Source organism: Sylvia atricapilla, chromosome 27 (genome assembly GCF_009819655.1).
Source record: "Sylvia atricapilla isolate bSylAtr1 chromosome 27, bSylAtr1.pri, whole genome shotgun sequence".
In the NCBI taxonomy this organism is placed as follows: Eukaryota; Metazoa; Chordata; class Aves; order Passeriformes; family Sylviidae; genus Sylvia; species Sylvia atricapilla.
In genome coordinates, this window is record NC_089166.1 from 1,895,351 (window position 1) to 1,911,403 (window position 16,053).

Here is a 16,053-nt window from a genome sequence, read left to right on the forward strand (position 1 = left end):
GCCGAGGCCCCGCCCCGGCCCGTCTCCGACAGCCAATCAGCGCGGCCGCCGCGTGGTGCGTCACGGCGCTCAGCGAGGGGGCTGCCCCCGCAGCTATTCCCGGATGGCACCGCCTCCCGCCGCTGGGCTTCGCTAGGCAGAGACAGTGCAGGGGGCCGGGGGGGGAAGCGACTGCCGGGAACAGCCGTGCGGGAAACCCAGCTGAGTTCCGGGCAGCGCCGTGACGTCACGCGGTCGCCGCCGCCGCAGCCTCTTAAAGGGGCCGCGCCGCCCCGGGCGGGCCCGTGCGCCGCTCTGGGAGCAGCGCCCCCGCGTGGGGAAAGGGGGATCGGCCCCGTGGGGCGAACGGGGATGGATCCCTGTGGGGCTGTGGGGATCAGTCCCATAGGACTGCGGGGATCAGTCCCATAGGACTGTGGGCATCGGTCCCTGTGGGGCTGTTGGGATCGGTCCCATAGGACTGTGGAGATGAACCCCCTTGAAGCTCGGGATGGATCCCCCTGGGGCTCTGGGTGTCAGCCCCATGCAGGGCGGTGGGGATCGGTCCCTGTGTGGCAGCCCCTCCCCAGCACCCGGTGCCATGGACAAGCCGCACACTGGTGGTTTACAAAAGAGACTTTATTGCTGCACTGCTGCCTGGGCACAGCCAGGGACAGGCGAGGAACACCCGGGCTTCTGCCACCCTGGCCCTGCTGTCCTGGCCCCGCTGCTCAGAGAAAACCTGTGTGAAAACTGCCTGTGGGCCCGCAGACTCCATGAGGGCAGCTGACCTGCGGGCTGAGGCCCACACTGGGCTGGAAACCGCCGGTGCCCAGTGCCTCCCCACACCGGGAGCCTCGGGGCCACCGGTGTCTCAGGGCTGCCTGCAGCCGGCACACGGAACCGACCTGTCACACCTTCTGTGGGGAGGGAAGCTGTGGCAGGACCCTGAGGCCAGGACAGCGCTGGACAGTTTGAAGGCAAATAATTCTTAAAGGAAAAGCAAGTTTATATATTGGGTTATGTGAACAGCAGCAGCCTCGTGCTGGGGGAGCAGGATGGGGAGTGCGGGGATGGGTCTTGCAGTGGGGGCTGAGTGTGTAGAGCCAAGTGGGGCTGAGCCAGGCAGAGCTCCCAAGCCCCCAAGTGCTGCCTTTGTGCTGCCTCACTCAGGGCATGGAGTGAAGCTGCAGAAAGCAGGACACAGAGAGGAAAGCACAGGACGTGGGAATGGGTATGAGCCTGAGCCGTGCCAGGACCCCTGCAGAAAGCAGACCCTCAGAGGTGCTCAAGGTCCGGTGCTGGACAGATGTCAAAGCCTCTTTCTGATGGTCTAGAGCCTCACATGGCAGCAGTGCATCCTATATCCCTCTGGAAACAGGTCCCTAGCTGTAGTGCTGCTCCAGCATTGCTGCCTAGGTGTCCCCCTCTCCCAGGGCAGCAAGTGTGGACCTCGCTGCCTGCTGCCACCACCTCTGTGGGTGTGAGGGAGCAGATCCAGCACCCCACCTCCATGCTGCTCCCTGCCCCTGGGACTCACCATGAACCCCGCATCTCTGGCAGCCAGAACTGTGACCCGAGCAGGAAGCCTGCAACTTGTGCTGTTCCTGCCCTGGCCCTAGGGCACAGCAGGGAGGAGCAGTGGGCCCCAGCTGTGAGACACCCCGCAGGCATCCACGGCAGGCCCAGCTGCAGGGCGGCTTCGTGCAAAGGTCACCCAGTCCTTGGGAGGGCAGAGAGGAGCAGCCCCACGTGCCCCACGCCAGCTCAGCTTTGCCATGTGCTGCCCATCAACAGGACTTGCTCAGCTCTTCCCTCCCGTGCACTGGCTGCATCCCAGTTCCTCTGGTCCCCTGAAGGAGCAGCCGGTTTGGGTGCTGGGAGTCTTCCTGCCTGCGGGGTGGCTGTGCAGCCTGGCACAGGGGGCCGGGTGGTGTGGGCTAGTGGGCTACTACTTTCGGGAAGCTTTCTTGACACCAGGTTTTTCTTATGGAGGACTCTTGAATTTTCAACTCTACAGCCATTGACTTGGGATCAGCACTCTCCAGACGGCTCAGGGCCCTGTCACTCAAAGCCCATCTTCAGGTGTGGGGCAAGAAGGCTGCAGCAGGAATGGTCTCCGAGGGTGATTTAGTAGTGTAAGAAAAACAGTTCCGTGTTCCTAATGTTTATGTGCTAAAACTAAAGTATAAAATACACCTTGTACAAGCAGGCAGGGGATCGGCGTCGGCTCTGCAGGGTAAGAAGGATGCATTGTGTACACTTCCCTGGGGCTCCAGGGCAGGGAGAGCTCGAAATGTGAGTGATAATGTGTTCAGCTGTCGTCCACAACCCTTGTGCTCTGCAGCCTGTCCTACTCGCTGTCGCTCTTGTCCACCAGTACCGCGTCAGTCTCCTCCGTGATCTCCAGCAGTGTGTGCATGTCGGGGCTCTCCCCACGCATCAGATCTGAATTTTCTCCTTCCTCTCCACCAACCTCCACCAGCTCTGTCGCTTTCACCTCCACCTCACCCTCTCTTATTTTCTTGACATGGAAAGTGAAGGGTGGCACTTTGTAGACGGCTGTCTTGGACCTGGCATAGATGGTGTGGTCAGGGGTGAAAGACTTCCTCAGCTTGTCCCGAGAGCTCTTCATCTTCTCTCTCCTTTCATTCGTCACAATTTTAGTGCCCAGTTTGTTCATCCTCTTCTCCAGGTTGTGGCGGGTCTTCTCCAAGTTGTGGCGGGTCTTCTCCAGGTTTTCCTTGGTCTTTAGCTTAGTCTTTTCCATCTTCTCCTTTGAGAATGCCTTCTTAAAGTCATCTACCCTTTTCATGCCACTCCTCTTGATGCGTTCTGCCCGTGACTCTTCGATAATCTCCTCAATCTCCACCTCCTCATCTGAGGAGAGCTGGATGTGGTCCTCCTCCGCATGGTCCTCACCCACAGGGACCTCCTCACCTTCGCCTTCCTTCTCAAGCTTTTCACCTTCCTTTAGGGACTTGCTGATGCTCAGTTTAGATGGGAGCTTCACTTCATCCTGCAAGACACAGAGCGGAGCCAGTGAGACACACAGACACCGGCAACCCTGGAGCCAGCCCGTCCTCCCACACAGGGTGCCGCAGAGACATTGGCCTCCACCCAGCTAAACACACCCAGGTACCTCAGGCCTGGGCTCATCCTCCCCTACTGCAGCTGATAAGTTATTGTGAAGAGGATCTTCTTAGGAGTCTCCCGTACCAAGACTCAGGCACCAGCTCTGCTCACACTAGGCTGGCTCCAAACTCATCTGTGACACCAGAAGTACAGGAAAGGCAGCCCAGCACTGAAACTGGAGCCTTTTCCCTTCTTTCTCTGCCTGTGTCAAAGTCTTGTGCCCTCCAGTTTAATCTTTATTCCAGGACCTGGCCATCATAGCCCCTCACTCCTGGCCGCAGGACAGTGGTCTTCAGGTCTCGAGCCTGGCCAGGTCCAGCTGAAGCCCCACAGGGCTGCAGAGGCACAGCCAGAGCTGAGAGTCTGGCCACAGCACCAGTGTGCACACGCTGTTCTGGCTGCCCCCAGGCTACACTCAGACTTTCCCAAGGCCTCAGGATCCAGATGTGGGGCTGGGACATCTCTTGGGATGCAACAGGCTGCCCTTTTTTCCTATTTCTTCACTGGGGAATAAATTAGAGAGTTTGCCTGACTCCATATCTGGAGAGGTTGGAGACAGTGGTCCCAACTCACACAGCAAGGATATACAGCTCTACTTGGGACAGGGCTGGATTCATTCAGCTTCTCCATGAGCCTGAGCCAGCCAAGTTTCTGATCCCAGTGAGAGAGGACAAGCATGTGCCTGGGAGAGGGGCACAGGTCTGGAGCAGGATTGGTTTTCATCTGAGCAGCACATAGCATGTGCCCCTGCTGCAGTGATTCACCTCTCTGTTCTCAGGACAGGCTGGAAATAGCCCATCACTGTACAGAGTGTCACAGCTGCAGGGCTGCAGCTCACGCTTGGAAATTTATTGCCCCAGCAGTTTTAATCCACTGAGCTGGGTGGGAGAGGTGGGAGCTGCCAGGACCAGTGCTGTCAGAAATCCAGCAGCAGCCAAAGGGCAATGTGTGGAACAGGCACACAGCATGCGGAGCTGCTGGGCTAAGGTTTGGAGAAGAGCCTGAGCAGCAGGACAGCCAGGTGCCATTCTGAGCCCTGGGGCAGGCAGCAGCAGAATGGAGCAAGGACAGGATTCCAGTCCTGCACTGGCAGGAACCAGGCCCAGGGAAATCAAGGGGAAGTCCCTGGTGTACCCCAAGTGCTTCAAGTGCATGACAAACCCTGGAACGCCAGCAGTGACTTGCCTGCCCCAGGCTTGGGGAGGTGCCCTGGGACTCAGGAGGGTGATTTTGCTGCAGCACTTCCCATGCTCCGTGTGTCACAACAGCTGCCACTGCTCCACTGTGCACGAAAGAGCTGCACAGGTGCCAAGAGCCAGGACACTGGGACTGGTGATTCCATCAAGCATGAGGAGGGGCGTTCCTGGCACTGCAACAGGACAGAACACCCCGGTCCCTGCTCAGCGCCGGAAGGGACGGCGTGTGTGCACACCCTCACCCTGAGCACTGTCCCAGTGCAGCCACTGCCCTGCCTGACCGAGGTCACTGCCACTCCTGTGGCTCTGGCCTGAGCTCCTGCACAGAGGCAGGAGGAGTTGCCCTCCCTGCAGACATGGGGGCTGTCCCCAGCCCTGTCTTCCCTTGCACCCCTGGAGAAGTGACACAACTCATTGAATAGGTGACTCCAGCAGAGCTTCACCTGGGTGAAATCCAGATCCTCTCAGCTGCTTTCTCATTTTTTCCCAAGCATAGGTACTGTTCATTGGGCCAGCTGAAGTTCTGGAAGCACAAGGGCATCTGGAGAAACCTCTGTGAGCAGTGCAAAGCCAGCTCCGTGGAGCACTGGGCTCAGTGAGGATGGCACGGGCTGCAGTGTCTGTGGTGAAAACACAGAGCCTGCTGGAGTAGAGCTTTCATTCTGGGCTTTCTTCAACTGTGCTAGGTGAAGCTCTTCACCCTCCAGATCACACGTCAGGTCTCACATACTTTGTGGAGATTAAGGTGAAGTGGCCAACATGTGTTTTCTTCATTTGATGAGCCACTTCAGCAGAAAACAATACACATGTTCTCCAGAGAGCCAGGTCAGTCCAGGGCAAACTCACATCATGGGGAAGGCAGGGATCCTGTTCTCCACAACAACACCTGCCAGAGCAATCCCAGAAACTTCCAGGGACCCTGCCCAGCCAGCAGAACATCAGGAACTCCAGCCACTTCCTTCCCTCTGAGGCAACACAATGAGCCAGAACAAAGGCATCCCCCTCTCGCCTGGCACGGCTGTTCCTGGAAATGGGCCATATCCTGCAAACCCTGATCCTATCAGCCCCTTGTGAGCTCCAGAATATGTGCTTGCAGAAAGAAACACCACCTCAATAACTCCACGTCTGTCACATAAAACCTTTCCTCATGCTACACCAGTATATCCAGCTCCTGACTGAATTTTCTGATGTGATGTGATGTGATGTGATGTGATGGGCTGTGCCAGCAATGCTCCCATCCAGCCTCAGCAGCATCCTGCAGCTCTTCCCTCACAGCCACGGCCAGCAGCAGCTTTGGATACATGGGAGAGAGGAAGCAGCCCCTCTTGGGGTGCCTAATCCTGCACTGCACCTGGAGAGCAGCAGCTGCCCAGCTCTGTGATCCCACGGGCTGCACTCAGGCACTTCTCCCATTCGGATGGAGGTGGCCCCACTGAATCCCCACAGCCCAACCCCAGCCCCGCAGCGCTCACGGCTCTGCTCTTGCCTCTGTGGGGAGGCACCTCACGGATCAGACCCAGAGGCACAGAGGGAGCACAGCCCTTCCCATACGTGAGGATCCCAGCCTCCTCCCTTGGGACTGTTTCCAATGGCTTTTCTCCACCTGTGTTTGGGAAACCCTTCATGTCCTGCTCCTGGCCTCTCTCTCTCTCCTAGGCATGGTATAATTCCTGCATTTCCCACCCCCAGCCCATCTCTTGCTCACTGATTGCTGATCTGACAGTAGATAACCAGCTGGGGGACCACTGAAGGATTTTCAGCAGTGTGCTAAGGGACAGTACCCAGAGGCCAAGCTCACCTGCATTCAGGGAGCATTCCTGTGGGTTCAAGCACAGCACAGCTGGTGCGAGAACATCCACAGCTCTGGCACACCTTAATGGGGATGAGCACGTTCTGCTGAGCATCCCTTGCTTGTACCTCCCCCCTGCACCCAGGCACTGCCCAAAAGCCACCAAGAGTCTCCTCCTCCCTGCCAGGGAGGTTTCTCCAGTGGGCAAGGGGAAGGAGAACTGCCTGGTGTGGGCAGGACACGCCTGCAGACACAGGCATGGAGGATAATGGGATGTGACTGGAACAATCAAGAACCATCCCAGGCCCACGGGTGGCTGCGGCACAAATCCCTGCTCCAAGCAAAGCACTATGCTCTCTGCACTTCATTTCACTCATGACTCATCTAGTTGAGCCACTAGATTTTTAACACCAGGCATTCTATTTTTACTTGGAAAACACTGATCCTTAAGTGGGCGAGTCCAAAATCCTGGGTCTTGGCGCCCCTGCTTGTTGGGGTGCTCAAAACCTGGCTCCCAATCAGCAGAGGCAAACCAGTTCTGTCCTCTCTGCTTGGATCCAACTGGCACAAGGACAGCGGGTAAACAACATTTTTCAGAAGATTTTGGTACCAGCAGCTCTGAGTACAGTGCAGAGCAGCAGGACAGGGACAGGGAGCATGTGTTATCCCTGCTGCACAGACCTCCCGGGATGAGCTGTGCTTTGGGAAGCTCCCTGGCACTGGGCCGATCCATCTGTGGACTTTGTGGGCACCCAGAGGGGCCCCAGTGCCCACAGCCAGCCCCAAAGGCAGCTGGCTGCCAGCTGCCCTGTGTCCTCTTACTTCAAACGATTCCGAGCTGCTGGATCCGCTGCAGTCTCTCCCCGGCTCCCCTGAGTGGGCTTTTATCTGACATTGTTTTCGAGTTCCCTGGCAGTGAGTCACCCGCAGCCCACGGCCATGGACACCCGCCTGGTTGCTACAACACACGTAAACACTTCCCCTGGCGTATAAAAGGCCAAGGAGACTCAGAGCTGAGCTGCATTCCCAGTCAGTGTGTAAGGAACAGAGTCCCAGCACTCCCAGCCACTCCAGTCTTCAGATGGAAGGTTTAATGGAAGGCTCTCACATGCACATGCAAATCACATCTGCAATTCATTTCACTCCATTATTTTTACACAACTGCAACAGCACAAACAGTGAGTTTGGTTGATATTTGCAGCCATAACGTGCAGAAAATTACCAGCTCACTTTCCCAGGCTCCACTACGACCAGATCAGGCTGATCCCAATGCCGAGTGAGCTGGAGCCTGTAGCCCCTCCTGCAGCCCAGCCCTCCCTCTGCCCACCCCGGGCAGCACAGCCTGGCCCTGGCCTCGGGGAGGCTGGGGGAGGATGAGGAGGAGCTTGAGCAGCAAAGCTCTCCAGGTCAGGTCAAACTATGCCAGAAGAGAACAAGTTCTGCTCTCCCGTTGCCATGATAACTGCTCTGCTCTGCCAGGCCTCAAAGGACACTGTTTTGTGCTGACCTTCCAGCAGTGTCATGGGAAGGAGGATTCAGCTATTCCTGAGTAACAGCAACATGCCTGAGAAGCACTCTGAGCCTAGCACAGCCCAGGAGCATCCTGATACCCTGCACAGAGGGGGCTGTGCTCTCCTCTTCAGTGCCTTGGTGGAACAGACCTTTTCTGTGGACACTGAAATTGCTAGATTGCTAGATTTGGTTTTTCGCTAGGCCACAAAAAAAAAAAAAAAAAAAAAAAAAAAAAAAAAAAAAAAAAAAAAAAAAAAAGCTTTTTTAACATCTGACACTCTCCTTGAAAAGGACAAGTTTTCCCTGGCAGCTTTGCCCAGAGACAACAATTCCTGGACTTGGTTCACCCTCACCTGGCTCTTAGAATAGTCCTGTCCACCCAGGTGCCATTCCCACTGGACAGTGCTGCACCACGCTGCTGGGTGACCCCCAAAGGGCAGCTGGAACTTGGGGAGTTTTGTCCAGCAGCTGCACAATGACAGGAGGGCACTAGGCTACTGTGGCCTCTGTGGCCTAAATGTTATAGGAACAGCGTTAAAGTCACCGCTCCAGTGTGTGCAGGGCCTGACTCCAAGCAAGCAGCACCAAGGGGCTGTGGCCAGGCAAAAATGGGAGATGCTGCAGGGGCTGCCCAAGGCATTGGAAGTTTATGTCACGGTTCGTGCTCTCTGTCTGTTTTACCTGTTTAAAACTTCAAACCATTTCACAATCACAAACTAATGCTCACAAGAAGCCTGAGGAGATGGGTATTCCAGGGCTGTGTTTCAGAGGGAGAAATGGCAGCTCAAAGAACAGGTGGGATTTGCCCAGTGGCAGCAGACGCCAGCAGAGCCAACTGCCCCTGGCCACTTGCTCTTCATGCAAGCCACACAGCAACTCCTTCCTCTCAGATCACCTGAGGGAAAATCCCAGCTCCTCGCACCCACGCTCATGCAGCAAGCACATTAGTCAGCAGCAGGATCAGCCTTGCAGGTCTGAGAGCCTGAGGCAGCCCCAAGCAAGCAAGAAGCAAAGGCTCGGAATCAGCAGCTCCCAGAGCTTCGGAAGAGGTTCCGAGTGATCTTCAGGGGGTGCCTAAACTGCTGCCTCCTCGAGTGTCTTCTGCTGCCCTGGGCCTGTCTCCACGGGGTGGGCTCAGAGGGCAGTCCCTGGCGAAGACTCAAGGCACACCCGCGGCATCTTCTCGGGCTAAGATGAGGAAAACTGCGTTTCAATGGCCGGGGAATGGAAGCACAATGGAAACACTTACCTGCTCCTGCCGGGAATCTGATTAAGAACACGCCAACAGTGATCCAGGTTAGCACAAGAACAGGCAGAGAGAAAAGGCACAGGGTACATTTTAGTAAAGGGAAAGCTAGGAAGCAGAATTTGACAGAAAAGAGAGTCACCAAAGATCTGTGAGGTGGAAGAGTGTCTGTCTCTGATTCTGAAGGTCCCAGGAGGCACAGGATTCCTTCTGCAAGTTCAGGCACATTCCCACTGCCACTGCCACAGGGCCAGACTCTGCTCACAGTCACAGGGATTCAGTGTCACCTGTTGGGGACATGTCTCCCTTCGCTGTGGTGTAGCTGAACTCAAGAGTTTGCTTGTAAGTGTAAGATCATGAAAAAAAGGGTGGTGATTTTAAACCCCTGTGTTTATGGATTCAGGTGCAGAGGCAGCAGAGATTGAAACAGGCGGGTGCAACTCCAGAACTCTATCCTCTGGTTTTGTCACGTACTGACCTTACCCTAAACCAGCGCCGGATAATTCCCAGCAGCTCCCAGATCTCTGCACCCAGTGACACAGCAAAGTCAGGCATGGCCTTGACTCTGGGTTCCTAGGGCTGGACAAAGCTTGTCTTTAATAGTGCCAAGAGGTTCATGAAAAGAGAAGCCTCAAGCCTTAGGGATGAGACTTTTGAGTCCTGCAGTAAGAAGTCACTAAGGAATACTGCTGAGAGAAAAAATCTAAAATATGAGGGGAGAAAGCAAATCAGGTTGGGATTAGGTGAATGTTAAAGGGATAAATAGTTCATTCTCCAGTAGTATCTCCCAGACAAGCAGAGTCCTCCCAGCCTCTGTAATTCTGTGTGTTGTGCAATCTGCCTGGCACTTCTTTCTATCAGGCACATCCAGTTACCCTGCGTCCTGGACGCTGTGTCTGAAAATCGGATCTGCCTCATGAGCTGTAAGAAACAGCAGCCTGATACAGGCACCAGAGCTGGTGCAAAGGAAGGGAGAGAGGGTGGGGAGAGGAGGAGACTGTGCTTGGAAAAATGCTTTTGCTTTTAGTGAGTCAGAAGACAGGCAGGGCTGTAGGAAACAGAGAAGTAAACAGATTGAGAGTGAAAAGGAGCTTTTTTCCCCCTCTGACAGCATTAAAAAGTTTTGATGCCATGATCAGTCTGTTTGTACCACTGGCTTTGCTCTCAGATCTACTCCTCCCGGATAAATCTGTCTGAGCTGATAGATGACTCCGGAGCTGCTCCTGAACAGCAAGGCAGCAAAGGTGGGGTTTGTATTACAGCTGCTTTGCAGACACTGACATTTGCATCCTCACATAAAGCTGGACACTAAACATCCTGAGACTTTTTATTCTAAATATTTGATTTTCCTTCACTGATACAGCACATTTTGTTTCTGCTCTTTGTCTATCTCACAGCTGGACAGTGAACCCACAATTCTTCAGGAGCCCTCTAAGTTATAGGAGATCTTGCAGAATCAAGAGGACAAGCCCAAATGGGATAAAAGAGGGCTAAGCCTGATGCTGAATAGTTTATGAGTCATTGCTGTGCCTTCTGGGTTGTGCACATGAGAGGCCTGAGGGAGGAATATGTGATCAGGAGGGATATTACCTTGGGTTTGTTTTCATGAGCCACTACTCATTCAATCTAACCCTATCCCAATGGCTGGGCAGCCTCTGGCCCTGTGCTCTGAGACAATTTCTGGCTGCACAGCTCAGTCTGGAACTATAACAGTGAAAGGATTTTAGCAAAGCAAACAGTTCTGGCACCGACTGCTTATAAATAATAGCTGAGCAATTAAATATTAATGCAGTTGATACTAGACTGCAACATAGAAATCCACGCTCCAGAGTTGTCTACTGGTAGACTGGTAATCTGCACTAAAAAAAAATCCTAATAGTCAGAGCTATTAACATCCTGACTTTTTTTTAAGGCTCAGTGTCCTCTCAATTATTATCTTGAGACTCTTACAATTCTGTAATATGCAGAGAATATGAAGATTTTTGTACATTTGGATATTCATATGGTCCCCCTGCAATGGAGGCCGCACTGACAGGAGCTGCTTTGGACTGGATTTGCAGTGAACATGAAACCTGCTTTTTTATTTTAAAGCATTATCAGAAAATAAATACAGTAGCTGCTGCAATGCAAATCCTTGCTGTTACTCATTGGGAAGAGGGATGGATGATTCAGCACAGAGAGCTCTCAGCCATGTGGAACCAGCTGTTTTTGCAGGAAAAGCACCCCAAGGGTACCTGGTGCTGGTACCTATCCCAGTGCTGTCACCCAAATTGCTTTAGAAATTCCTATTTATATTTAATGCTGGTAGCTGGGCAAGCTCCACTGAACTGCAGGCACGTCATCCACCCAGGCTGTCCCTCACGCCTGCGGATCTTGCTGGCTCTTGTCAATGCTCCACTGCCATTAAACTCATCATGAATGAGTTTCTAAATGATTAATTTGAAACAAAACCATAGCTCAAGGCAGCTGGCATTCTGTTTGGGCAGTGAAGAAAGGCTGTAGCCGGGGGCAGTGGGTTTGTATGCCCTGGGGTCCCTGCCCTGTGCTTCTTCTCAGCCCCTTGAGATCACATACTTTTCCACACTCTCTTTTGAGGAGCACAGACCCAAAACCGAGGCAGTTCAGGTCTGGCCTCTGAATCTGTCCCATTAATGTGTGGGTTTGAAACCTACCCCTCCTTCTCTCAATGTACAGTCTCGCTGCTCCCGTCCGTATAAGGCCCACGCGAGCACAAAGCCAGGCTGGGCTATTTATATTCCCTTGCCCAGCCCTACCCACCCAACACTGCATGGCTGGGATCCAGGTCCCACCCTGCTCTCCCAGCACAGCCCTTCCCACGGAAAGTCACATCTCACCCAGCTCAGAGCAGCCACCAAAGCCCCCTGAAGAGTAGATGAGCCCCACGGGAGCCTCTGAAAAGGACAGAGTGGGGAGCTGCTCCCTCCTCTCAGACAAAGGCTGCTCTTCCCAACAAAAACACTGCACATCCCAAGCCACAGCTGCCAGAGCTCGGCGCCCACACGAGCCTCAAAATAAAGGACCGGCACACTTCAGAAATTCAATACTCCGTGTGAGTGCTGCGAGGGTTTGTTCGGTTGTAACAAAATCAGCCTTTGGCATTTGCAGGAATAAGTTTAATTGTCAAAAACCGCTTGGAGGAAAGTGCCAAGCTTACATAAACTGCCACGTGCCACTCTCCAGCTGAACACGGCACAAATTCTGGTTTCAGAGCAGAAGCTGCTTGCACAGGACATCCATTATTTAACCATGAACTGCAGTAACCAGCCCCAGGTTCAGGATCCTGACACCAGGAGATTTGCGATGAAGTCACTTTAGTTTGTTTTTATTATTAACCACTCTCACGGAATTTTTTGGTGTCCTGATTTCTCTGAAAGACAGGAGCCTGGGACAGAGGCACAAAGGAAGCTCTGAGCTCTGTTCCCAGGGGCTGCTGAGCACTCATCAGCCCCTGGCTCACTGACATCAGACTTTTTAGGAAGGTAAATTCTGCACTGAACATCTGCGTACACAGTGGCCTGTCAAAGCTGTCACCTCTGCTTTGGCTTGGCAAGTTTTTGAAAGAGAAAGATGAGGCAATTTGGAGGGGTGCAGTTATTTTTGAGTTTTATTCTAAAGAATTGATCTAATTCCCTACATTAAGTCTATACAAAAACTCTTAAGTTGGAAAAATCAGATCAGCTCCTGGCAAAATCAGCTCAAAGAGGGTAAACAAGTAAGAAAACAAAAGCATGGAGAGAACTGAGAGTGATGCCTGTAAATGTTCTGCTCAATACCTCCCCTCAGCCAGGATGTGAGAGTGTATCCAGCCCTGCATCTTCTCCCGCAAATTTTGAAACTAACCCAGCAGATGTGCTCAGGATCATGCCACAGGTCAGGCTTTCCCTGACAAAAATTTGGTTTTCATCTCCTCCTAATCAACACCAAGCAAAACACAATTCTCACAGGCAGTCTGACTTCCCTCCAAGGTGCAGAAGGGTTTATTTGCAGTCCTGAAATAATCCCTCCACAATGCCTGAAGCCTCAGGACTCAATGCTGAGAGAATAATCAAACATCAAGAACCAGCAAAGAGCATATTTATCTTTACCTCCTTTATTTCTTCTAACTGAAGAATTGTACAATACTGAACCCTATAGAGAATGACTTCTTGCTCTGCTCAGATCTCTCACCTGAAAACAGCCACTGCTGGGATTATCGAATTTTTTATGTCTCTTAGGATGAGTTTATCTCTTGCTCACCAAAAGAAAAGACTTATAAATCTTTGAACTTTTTGCCACAGCAACTGAAAACACACAGGAGTCACCCCCAGCTTGGGAAAGTAGCTTTCCCTGAGTCAGAGTGGAGCAATAATGTGCTCAGCTCTGCAGAATTAATGACGTGACCAGTAACATACCCAAGAGACACTTTGGTGGGGGGGTCAGAGAAGTGAGACACTGAATTAGATGAGAGTTATTTTGTGATTATTTGGTTTTAAGTGTAGAGGCTGTTAGGAAAGCACAGTGAATTCCTCAGTTAACCCCCAGGGTGGACCCCAGCACTGGATGCTTTCCTGCTGGGGCTGGGTCTGCTCCCATGGAAGCACCAGCATGCCCATGAGGGCACAAATGTCTCCACTTCACATGGTGCAAACCTGGAGAATCCCTAACCTGTGCTCTGTGACATTCAAATCACACTTAATTCCATGCTGGGAAACTATCCCAAATAATTTCTTCCCCTAATACCTGCATGATTCCTCAAGTCCCTGGAACAGCCCCTGGCCAAACAACTCTCCCTGTCCTCAGCAGCAAGGGCAGGCCCAAAGCTTTTAGAAGCAGGATTGCTTTTTCATATTCAAAAAGAAACTCTGCTCAATATCAACACGCCACAGCAAACCAAGACAAACTGCTCATGAAACACTAACCTGCAGATGTTTGGGATCCTTCCCAAGGACCTTGAACCTTGCCAACTTCCTACCTATTTCCGTAACTGACATGGAATGTTATGTTTAAACAATTCCCTTCACTCCCCTCAGTTTGCAGTAGTTGTTGCTTCTATTTTATTTTTCTATGGATAGATTGATACAAAGAGCTTGTAATAAATCCATACACATATATCTGGCTATAACTGGTTGTTTGGTTTCCTGTCTGATCTGAACAGGCTCAAGTATTTCAGCTTTTCAGCCGTGATAAAACAACAAATGCTCAAGCTGTGAACCAGGGAGTCCCACAAGGCCCTGTACATGTCTGAGCCCTGAGCCTGTCATGAGCCACTCGCCCTCAAACCTCACAGTAAGGACTATTCTCCCTTTTATTCTGCTTTTCTTCTCTCTCTCCCCATGACCAGCACGCGAAGCTTCTCCATTTGTTCCTGGCGCTGGCTATTATTAACCCAGAGGCTTTCAACTCTAGCATTAACTGTTTCACTCACTTTTCTCCCCTGGCCCGACAGAAGAGTTTACTCTGATGCAGAAAACTAACTCCAGGCAGGAAACCTGACAGAATCACGTTCCTCTCTCCCTCCTTGTTTAATGTTAAGTGAAAACTCCAACACTTAGTGCGGGGGACGAACATCAAATAAACCAAAAAAGCTGTTACTGAGACCAAACAACAAGAAGGTTCAAGGCTTGCAGGATGCAGAAGAAACAAGATGGGAATTGTACAAGCCCTCAGCAAAGGCTGCCCCGAGCACTGCCAAGCTCAGGGGGCTGGGCTGGATTTTCTCTGACAGCTCTATCTGCCCTGGCTGGAGTGATTAACCCTGAGGCTGGGGTTACTATCACTTGTTACCAGATGCATGTCACAAATCTGAAATATTATCGGTCTCCACGTAGCCATACACATGGTGTCTCTTGGTTGAAGAGACGTTGGCAGATGGATTTACAACACCCCCTTCCAGATCGCAGAGCACTATTCTCCTTGTCGAGATAAGCAGTAAAATCCGGTTATTTTGATAGCTGTGGCCCACTGCAGTGAGTTCTTAGGGCCTCGTTCCCTATCTGCGTTAAAATCCCTGTTAAATGGTACAACTCTGTCAAACTTTGTCCTAGGACACACAGAAAATGTTAAAGCACAAACAAGAGTGACGGGGGACCCGCCTCAGTTTGGACTGCCAGGCAATCGGGGGAGTCTGGGACAGGGCTGGGCCGAACATGCAGCGTGACGGGACCCTCAGCAAAGAAAACACCCACCAGCAGGATGTAAAGACACAAGGGAAACAGTTCCTTACCTGATAGATCATGACTTTGAAGTTCCTGCGTTTCAGGAGCTCCGCTTCGTTGGCCTCCAGCTTCTTGATCTGCCCGGCTTGCTTCTCCAGGTTCTGCCGCACCGTTTTCACGTTGACGCTCACCTTGCGCACCTTCTCCAGCATTTTGTTGACAGTGTTGCTGGTGGTGGTGTGTGCCTTGGTCAGCTTGGTCAGCTCCCCCTGGATGCTGGTCACTGCGCTATCCATCTCTTGCTGTCTCTCCTCCAGCTGTGTTTGGGTCAGCTGGATCTGATCCACCGCTCCGATGATCTTGTCCAGAAGGGTCAGCACCATCACACCGTTGATCTGGTCAGGTTTGATGGGCTCGTCGGGCGCCTGCTCCTCCGAGGTCTCAGAAACAGTGGGTGGCTCGATGATTTGCAAGGTGGTGTCCTCCATGGTGGCTCGGGAGTCCTGGCTGCCGGAGCCCGGAGAAGCTGTCACCGCAGGGAGAGAGCAGGGAAAACTGAGCCCGAGCCTCGGCTAAACTCCGCACTGGGAGACACGCCAGGAATGGGGAGCGCAGTGAGTGAGTGTCTGTGCTGAAATTCAAATGGCACAGCTCCGCACAGCCGTCCAGTGGAACTGCCCTGCAAAATTTTCCAGGCTTGCAGGTCATTGGCTGACTCCACCTCAGCTATAGAAAAGGAGCCGCTGCCAAATGCCTGCTGACCCACCCTTTTGAAATGATTAAAATAGTTGGAGGGGAGACGATGGCTCTGCATGCAAACACTAGCACAGATCAGCCAGGAATGCAAAGCTCTGGAAGTACAGCCTCCCCTTCTGTACCCTCAGTCTAAAGGCACTGAAGTAACAGGAGGAAAAAACAAAACCCTTTAGTAAACGGCTCGGGAAGCTGCTGGGAAGAGAGTGGGAAGCAGGCAGCCCCATCTGGGCACAGCTGTGTGCACTGAAGGCTGGTTTAAAAACAACTGCACATGCTGAAGTTCAG

At 52.6% G+C, this 16,053-nt stretch overlaps 1 protein-coding gene across 1 annotated transcript; it reads right to left on the reverse strand.

The window, feature by feature from the left end:
* Nucleotides 1-600: 600 nt before the first annotated feature.
* Nucleotides 601-15,695, reverse strand: CAVIN1 (caveolae associated protein 1). Its single transcript, XM_066336738.1, has 2 exons — nucleotides 15,081-15,695; nucleotides 601-2,998 (listed from the first exon to the last, which is right to left on the reverse strand). The coding sequence occupies exons 1-2, from the start codon at nucleotides 15,498-15,500 to the stop codon at nucleotides 2,333-2,335; spliced, it is 1,086 nt and encodes a 361-aa protein (XP_066192835.1). The 5' UTR covers nucleotides 15,501-15,695; the 3' UTR covers nucleotides 601-2,332.
* Between the last annotated feature and the right edge of the window lie 358 nt (nucleotides 15,696-16,053).

Excerpts from the sequence above, each read along its gene's own strand:
- CAVIN1 (XM_066336738.1), bottom strand. The coding sequence starts at position 15,500 with ATGGAGGACACCACCTTGCAAATCATCGAGCCACCCACTGTTTCTGAG. Across the intron at positions 2,999-15,080 it reads TCAAAGTCATGATCTATCAG|GATGAAGTGAAGCTCCCATC; the intron begins GTAAGGAACTGT and ends TGTGTCTTGCAG.